The sequence below is a fragment of the Pollicipes pollicipes genome, unplaced genomic scaffold, assembly GCF_011947565.3.
Source record: "Pollicipes pollicipes isolate AB1234 unplaced genomic scaffold, Ppol_2.1 Scaffold_6686;HRSCAF=7923_pilon_pilon_pilon, whole genome shotgun sequence".
Lineage (NCBI taxonomy): Eukaryota > Metazoa > Arthropoda > Thecostraca > Pollicipedomorpha > Pollicipedidae > Pollicipes > Pollicipes pollicipes.
In genome coordinates, this window is record NW_023596921.1 from 24103928 (window position 1) to 24112868 (window position 8941).

Consider the following 8941-nt stretch of genomic DNA (forward strand, 5'->3'; position numbering starts at 1 on the left):
AGCAATGTCCACGTTATGTAAGAAACACAACAAAAGGTAAACCAGATCATAAGCAATGTCGAACTGAAGGTAAGGAAATGATTATGTCAGATTTCATTTTCCTGAAGTACGCGACTAAAAAACATTACACGTTGGAGTCATATAGACTTATTTATATGTTAAACACTTCAGATGGAATATTTGGAACACGTGTTTCTATAATCAGGTGGTTGATTTTGACAACATTTAAAGCTTCCAACGGTATAGAAAATAAAACAAAGAAGACTAATTTTCTCGTAATGTAACAATTTTGTACAAGTTTCGTTGCGTTTTCATTTTCACTCTTAAATGTCTAAACTTGGCCAATCTGTGGCACCCTGCTAATTCGACCCAACTTAGCTTGAAACGTCGACGTGCCAGTTACTTTTCACAACCGTCGTCTTGCTGGCGGTAAGTGCAAATCAACGCATTTTTAAAGTTGCATGGTATATTTTGATACCAAATGATAAGGTGTCATAAAGCTCATAACTCGGCTTTCTTACAAGATGGAATGACGCAAATGATTTCGATCAAAGGACAATACAAAACGCTTTCTTTTGTAGAAAACATGACTAGAAATGTTAGATGACTCGTTTTATGACATTCAAACAACATATAAACCAAGTTTAAAATATCTCCAAGAGCTCTGACTAATGCCAGAATGTGAAACCCATCACAACAAAGAACGTGAGTATATTGTCGTGTTTTACCTCTTGTCACACAATGGGATGCCCGTGACACGGTGAGTGAATTTCCATAAATATGGCTCTGATGGCCTTATTCGATTTCTAAGCAACATTAGGATAATGCTTGTTGCTTGACCGATACGCCAATTTCTAACTCATTTCTCGGGGTATATTGCGCAAGAATAGGCATATAATTTCGCACTGAACGTCCAGGAGCGATCGGAATCGTGCAATATTTTGTGTTAGAATAACTGCAACAGATAACGAATGCACGCGAATGTTGTGTGTTGCGGGGATTGTCGGTGTCTCATTTTGAGAACTAACACAAAGGTGGTGATTTTATCCCTGTCGGCAATGAATTTATTCTCGCTCGGAAAGTCGATGCGGTAGGTTTATCATAAATTCAAAATGCCCATTTATGTCACGTCCGGTTAAGCTATGGCCATGAAATTTGCCAAGGCACCAGTTCGATCCATTATAAACACAAAGATTAGGGGACCGAAATCAGCAAGCCGGTTTAATGTCTAATCTCCGTTCAGGCGTATATAGGTTACTGTTGGAACGTAGTGATGGACCTTGATTTAAGATTAGTACGGGAAGAATACTGGTCAACGGATCTTCCGGTGAGACACAGATGATGCGATATGTCAAAAGGAGTCTGGCAATTTAAAACTTTTGAAATAATTTAATTTTGGATCAAACTACAGCCAAAGGCAGACTTTTGTGTAGCGCTATTGGAAAACGTTTCTTTCGTGTTTTACACACGTATCAAGGCCTAGAGACTTATAATCGGCGCTCCGACATGCACATTATTGGTTGCAAGGCACTCGGCCAAGTGTAACGAGAACGGTGTTTCATGTTGATATCATAATGTTGGAGGCGGGTGACCGATCCTTGATAATTACAAGCGCCAGACATGCACTGTGATCTAATTTCGTGAAGCTGGGACCCCGCAGCGTAATAAAGTCGCCTTGTTTTGAACATAAGGGAACTTACAGGTCCACCTACGGGCGCAGACAGGGAGGGGTGGAAGTAGGCATAAGGGGCGCGTGGCCCCTTTGGTCCCTCGGGATCCAGAGGTTCCCTCGGGACCTTTATCACACTCTCCTCCGACTCGCATATCCGAGGGTCTCTTAACACGCGCCCGGGCGGCCAGCTAGATACTTTTCTCTCGCGTGAGGAGTCAATTTGACCCCCTTAAGATATCAAGAACTAAGAAAGCTAGAGACACCAAATTTGCAGGGTGTGTTGGCCTGTAAGTGAACTCCCTCAGGTCAAAGTTTGGGGTTCCTAGGTCACGACCTTCGGGTAACATAAGATCAAACAAGGTCAAACTCAAGTATTGTCTCCAAAGCACTTTCAAATCCCAAATAACTGTATATAAGTAAAAGGTGACATGCTTATTTAATGTTAGTGACCTTGTTTGACTTTTTGAAGGTTATGGTGACCAAAATAATGCAAGACTGCTGTTAGTTTTGCAGTTGAATAAGCGACAGATATTACGCTGGGCAGTATGTTCCTAAAAGCAAAGTGTTCACCTGGGTCATTTTAGGTTACTGACCTATTCTGACCTCTAAGAAGCTAATGGAACATGTGTAAGTTGGTTCCTGCAATCAACAGATTCGAAATGAGCACCAGAAACTATTACAACAACCCCTACAACAGAAACCACAACAACCCCTGAGTAATAAAACAAGCTGGTTTTGACCTTGGTCTGACCTTCATACGTGACCTTAGGTCAACGTTAATTGCGTATCCGATACTCGTGTTGCCTAAGAAAGCATCTCAGAGATGTATAGCTTCGTCTAGCACTCCGTTGTTGCATCAGATTGAATAATTCCCTAAAAATTGACTTCCCTGAAACCACGGCCTGACTTTGACCTGCCATAGGTCGGCGACCCTGCAAGGTACATCTAAATTTTCTGTTAAACAATCCGTTATTAAATTGCCTACACGTATGCAAATACTGGCCAGGCTACGTTGCGCCGTTCGGGAAAACCTTTGGGGGCGGGGGGGTGAAAGTGAGCCCCACCCGAGCGCTTGCTAAGCTTGTAAAAGTTTTCGATGTCCTCTAAAAGCGCGGACGCCGGTAGAACCAGAATATACAGAATGTACTTACAGAACTTGGGCAAATTCCGGTGAGCTTTTGAGGATTTTCGTCAGGAGCCTTTATTACGCTGTGTTGTCCCTTTTCAACTTACGCAGGACTCTCCTCTATACCACCACACTATTCTCCAACGCTTCTCTCCTTCTCCTAGACTCTTCCTAAAAACATTTCTTCTTTTTAATAATTCCACACGGCCCAAAACTTCGTAGGGTCCTCTAAAATTTCCCGACAACTCCACATCTGTTTCCAATGTGTGGTTTTCGACCTCACTTTCTTTCAGAAAATAGGTAGATACACACCGAAGCACAATGCACCACGCGTCACGGCATTTACTAGTAATTCAATGGTTCACATAGAATGTCGCATAGCCTATGCCGGCAACAACGTACACTTCAACGACCCACACACAAGTTACATCTCTGAGGCCGATTGTGCACGGTCCGACCACATTTTTCGTAACACGAAACATGCCAACAAACTTGACCTGGCGGAGGAGATCGTTATGCCATGCCAAAGCTCCCTGCATCGCACCTGAGACAAATAGGCGTTTCCATAGCATAGGTAATGCTCTGCGACGGCTTTTGATGCAAAGCACCGGAGCCAGTGCCGTCACAATGACCTGGCTACAAAGCATCAACGCTGGATACTCAGCGGTGTGTCCCAAGATTAAGATCAGTTAGTTTTCCGAAAGAGGCGGCACCTGCTACATCTCGTCCCGCTGTGCGTGTGGGCTGCCCGAACCGGACTTTGGAATTTGCAGACCGTAAGAATTCTAAGATATGTCAAGTCGTGATTTGGCAGGATTTACGCAGCCCTTAATCGTGATACCACGAAGGTGACGACGATGCGCCGAAGACGCTGAAATTACGTCGGAGCTGGTGACATGGTGCTCCGACCCTGCCGCGTCCCAGTGGCTACTCGCATTCAAATGGAATTGGGGTCCAAAAATGGTGAAGGTTTCCACTCCCATCGAACAAAAATAAATTCACGACGTTCACCTCTAAACAGCCTCATTTCCTCTGTTCAGCCCTGGGTTACCGAGCTGCTCTGTTTCGCATCTATGCGTACTGAACGTCGCTACTTTTAGTACGAATCGGTACTAAACACAGGCTCCCCGCTCAGCAAGCATCTGTACTAAATATCCTCCAGGATGTCTTGAATGAACCTATGGCGATACACAGGGATGACAGTGGACTACTTCAAATCCATTCGTTGATTGATGCAGAGTGGACGGCCGAGAAACGCGGGGAATTACGCTGTTGGTCGCCACTACGGTGCGCAGACAAATGCGTGAAGGTACTATTTGCACACAAAATTATTGCATTGTACTGATAAGATTATTGTGCCTTGTGTACTTAATTCAATTGGCAAGGGCTGCTGTAAGAAGTGCGAGGCCCACGCCGCCGATGCCGCTGAGACCTGGGTGGATGTGGTGTGCAGGGAAACGCTTTTTATTTTCGTTATATGACACAGAGGGCTAAATGAAGTTGTGAGAGGTATTCAGAAGTTTCTCATGCATCTACAAGTGTCAATTTCATATGGTTTGTGTACTAGATTTAGCAGTTTCAGACCTTTTCAGAAAGTACAAGATGTGGCCTTGTGGTACCCAAGATTGTTATCAAGTGGTTGGCCTATTCAAAGAATATGCTACCCTTTCATGTTTGGTGCCCATTTGTGAAGTAGGAGTGTTTTGAAGGAAGTGCAGTTGCATGAGAGCATTAGCAAGTGGCTCCTGGTGACATGGCCCATGTGATGTTTCTGATGTATTCTGGTCTCTGACAGACAAGATGCTGGAGGACATAGCTGAGTCAAATAAAGAAGGCCCAATCCAGTGCATTTTTTTCAGTGAATTTCATGCAGACTATGGACCAAGAATTGTTTGTCAGGTAGGCTGTCCTGATGAGATGCCCATGTTGGCAGCAGCTCCTCAGCTGCTGGCTGAGTGCTCTCTCAGGCATAACTCTGTTGGCTGGTAGGTTGATAAGATATGTAACTTTTGCCTGTTCTTAAGCCATTTTTAAGCCATGCTTTCTGTGATATTTGCAGAAATCTAGATTTATTTGCTTAGATAAAGATACTGATGATAATCTTGATACAGTAATAAATATTTCCTGCAATCACTTTGTGATGCTGGCAGTCCCCAGATCACTAGCCTGCTATTGTTTTCGGCACATTTATCTCCAGATCCATGTGAGACAGGCATTGAATAACAGTTGCTTGTACCAGTTTCCAGATGATTATATTTCAAAGGACATCTTTGATGCTGTGAGTGTGTACATCATTCCCAAACCAGACATCCAGAAGCGGATTGTTACAAACACCATGTAAGCTTCATAATAGTTGATTTACCATGTGTGCTTGTTAGTTCTGTCATTGTCAGAATGCTCTGGAAGTAATGAAAAACAAAGTCTTGTTTGTCAAGCCTTGAATAAAAAATCACAGGCTAAGTTAAAACCAAGCTTTTTAACAAGCTTTTAAGCTCTTTTTAACATTATAAAGTTCAGCATCACAGTGTTGCATTGTTCAGTCAGTTTTGCAGATGGCATGACCTAGAATTTTAGAAAATTATTGCTCTGCATGCTGTCAACCACCAAATAACCTCCCAGGCATCTCTGATTGTGCCACCATTTTTGGACTTCACATAGTTTTTTTCTGTGAGGATCTCTTTAACTCCCTCACTGTTAGCTGTTTGTGGCTGCCTCTGACTGACAGCAGCTTTACTGGCACTTTGAAGACCAGTCTTGTCCTCTCATCTGGCCTCTGGTTTTCCTTTGGCATCATTGGTCTCACAGGATGTATGGCACATCACCACTGCTGAGTAATGGCAAACTAACCCAATCTGTGGTTTCCCCTGACTCGTCTCCTCTACCACCAGTCTGCTGGAAAATGAAGCAGATTCTCCAACACTGGGCGAGCGGCGTCGGCCGCCACGCGGCCTCAAGATTGTGGGCTACCCGAATGCCATCGCAGACAAGAAGTACGCGCGCAACGCCTTCATCTTCAATGTTTGCCTAGTGTGTGAGAGTGGCGAGCGCACCATCCAGTATGAGCCAGTGGTGCGCAAGGCCTCAGAATGGCTGGTGCAGATGGAGCATGAGACGGCGTTGCTCTCGGGTCGCGAAGGACAAGCCAAGATGCCAGCAGTGCTGCGCGCCATGCTGCAGGATCTCAACAGTGCAGGCCACGCCGTCCTCTCCGTCGGTGAGCGGCCGGCGAGACTGCAGCCGGCTTGGGGTCGGGATTGGGTTCGTGCTTAGGTGGCTGGAGCTGTGATGTTTTACAGAGCTCTGGCTGTATGGAACATTTAGTACTCCTGAACACCCAGCTTCCGTTTGCCTTTTACCTTGGTGTTGAGGGATGGTGCATTGTGGTGTTCTGTTTTCTTTTTGTGCTCAAGATTATTTGCTATTTCTTGGCTGTGCTAGTGATTGCTTTACTTGTACCATAATTATGCATTCATCTGTTAGGAGTCCACAACCGTTACATCTCCATTCAATCCTCAATCTGTTCGCGTTCCTTTGTGGTATGAGTTCCGTCTGTGGCCGGCAGATGGCAGTGTGCCAGTGCACCTGAAGGTGGTACGGACGCCACCGGCGCCGAAGCACGTGGCCGATCACGATGTGCCAGTGTGGGTGGGCCGCCGGCGGCCACGACTGGAGCACTGGGACATGACCTCGCAGCAGATCATCCCGCACATCAAGGGCGTGGCGCACGTGGCCAAGATATCAGCCCTGGCTGATGTTGAGGTCCAGCTGGTCAAAGCGTGCATCAGAAATCTGCTGTAAGTGTATCTGGCGCCAGTGCACAAGCCATGGGGGCGGTCTCGATGTTTCGCCAGATTGTGCGTCCTGTGGTCATGGTGTTTGAATTGAAGCATATGCCTCCTCCTTACATGTCGTTGGGTGCAATGCCCCATTCCACTCCTGCATGGCATGCAGGCGTTCCCATTGGGTGAATGTGCCATTGCACGCCGTTATGCAATGCAATGCTCGTAATGCCGTGCACGTGTCAGGTGGTGCGCACACCGACTGCACTCGCCCTCTACGACTAAACCACTAAACTTTCCATTATATATCTCATTTCAGAGAATTTTTAGTGTGCGTTTGTCGTTGAACTCGTTTTGTCCGCGCTCTGGACATTGTCCGTTGTATGTGCATAGCTGCATAACATATGCGGGAAATGTGCGTTCACCAGCTGCCTTTCTTCGGCAGTTATTATGGCCTCGTCGAGCTGACATCAATATTCCAGTACTCCAATACGTACGTAGTAACGCCGGAGATTACACGGCTCTACACCGAGAGGCCCCTGCAGGAGGAATGCTGTCGAGCCGTGGCTAGGGACGGTGAGTGCTGTGCGGTCGGATCGTGGCTAGGGACGGTGATTGCCGTGCTGTCGGGCCGTGGCCAGAGACGGTGAGTACCGTTGGACCGTGGCCAGGGACGGTGAGTACCGTTGGACCGTGGCCAGAGACGGTGAGTACCGTTGGACCGTGGCCAGGGACGTGGCCAGGGACGGTGATTGCCGTGCTGTCGGGCCGTGGCCAGAGACAGTGAGTACCGTTGGGCCGTGGCCAGGGACGGTGAGTACCGTTGGGCCGTGGCCAGGGATGGTGAGTACCGTTGGACCGTGGCCAGAGACGGTGAGTACCGTTGGACCGTGGCCAGGGACGGTGAGTACCGTTGGGCCGTGGCCAGAGACAGTGAGTACCGTTGGGCCGTGGCCAGGAACGGTGAGTACCGTTGGGCCGTGGCCAGGGACGGTGAGTACCGTTGGGCCGTGGCCAGGGACGATAAATGTGCTGCTACAGTGCGACCAGTGCACTAAGCCGTGATTAATGTGCCGGTCGTCAGGGAGGTTGTCTACTGCTTTGTTATTCAGTCATTAATTCATATGTTCTTTCAGTGTCGTGCATAAGCGTTACATATGATTGGCGCTGGTTGCATCATGAAAGGGATTGAGTGCCACCAAAATGATGCTTGTCAAATTATTTCAAAGTTGTAGCATACCACGTTGAATCTGTTTTTCCTTGTAGGCTGCTTAGACTGTGCGTTCGAGACATTTTTGTCAGTCAAAACGTTTTGGGTGTTACGGGAGAGAACAAAGATTGAAATTCTCAGTTTCGTTAGATTCTGTGCAGTTTTCCGCACCGTTCGTGGTGCACAGTCCCCCATGAGAGCGAGCGAGCGAGCGGACGAGGCTCGCCACCCCAGCCGGCTGTGAAGCCCGACGCCCCGCCTGCCGCAGAGTGCATCCCGGCGTCAGTGGGTCACGTGTTCCCGCTGTACTGCGCGCTGACGCACAGCCGCACCCTGCGAGACCTCTGCACCGAGCACAGTATGCAGGCGCTGCGGGTCAACGAGCGGCAGCTGGTCCAGTTCGGCCTGCTGCGCGGCCTCATCCGACGCATCCACAAGGTGCGGCGCGCAGAGGGAGCTGAGCGTCAGGCCAGCTTCGTTGGAGGGCGCTCAGGGCTGAGCGGCGCGCAGAGGAAGCTGAGCGCCAGATCAGCTCCGTTGGGGAGCTCTCAGGACTGTGCGGCGCGCAGAGGGAGCTGAGCGCTAGGCCAGCCTCGTTGGAGGGTTCTCAGGGCTGTGCGGCGCGCAGAGGGAGCTGAGCGCCAGGCCAGCTTCATTGGAGGGCTCTCAGGGCTGTTCGGCGCGCAGAGGGAGCTGAGCGCCAGGCCAGCTTCGTTGGAGAGCTCTCGGCGCTGTGCGGCGCGCAGAAGGAGCTGAGCGCCAGGCCAGCTCCTTTGGGGAGCTCTCAGCTCTGTGCGGCGCGCAGAGGGAGCTGAGCGCCAGATCAGCTCCGTTGGGGAGCTCTCAGCGCTGTTCGGCGTGTGGATTTTGCCGTGGTTTAGCTCCGTGTGAGGCCCTAGTGCGGCGCCTTGGTACGGCTTTGGCTTGTGTGCACAGCATTAGGGATTGGTGAGCGTACCTGGTGGGAGATAGGGCTGCTGTGTTGCCCCCTCCCCTCCCTCCCTTGGTTCCTTGTCCAGGTGATTGGTTGTTACAAGCCAGAATGACTTCTGTTCCTTGTCTTCGAGCCATCCTGAAGTCAGCCCCGTGACTGGCGATAGGACGTTGCAACGAAAATGTAAAGCCTCGATGTAAATGATTGCGTAAATGTAGTT

The 8941-nt window shown here is 48.7% G+C and overlaps 2 protein-coding genes across 7 annotated transcripts in view; one reads left to right on the top strand and one right to left on the bottom strand.

Annotated features, from left to right (window-relative positions):
- Window positions 1-8941, bottom strand: part of Polr2E (DNA-directed RNA polymerases I, II, and III subunit Rpb5) — a 49326-nt gene that overhangs the window by 37857 nt on the left and 2528 nt on the right. The window lies entirely within an intron of this gene.
- On the top strand, window positions 3660-8225 carry Nprl2 (Nitrogen permease regulator-like 2; the record flags this gene model as incomplete). 6 transcript variants are annotated; one of them, XM_037232286.1, is given in 7 exon segments in its annotated part: window positions 3660-3721; window positions 4594-4697; window positions 5038-5135; window positions 5687-6012; window positions 6361-6592; window positions 7023-7153; window positions 8056-8225. In XM_037232286.1, coding segments are annotated over 6 exon segments (1056 nt in total), but the record flags the coding sequence as incomplete, so codon positions are not given.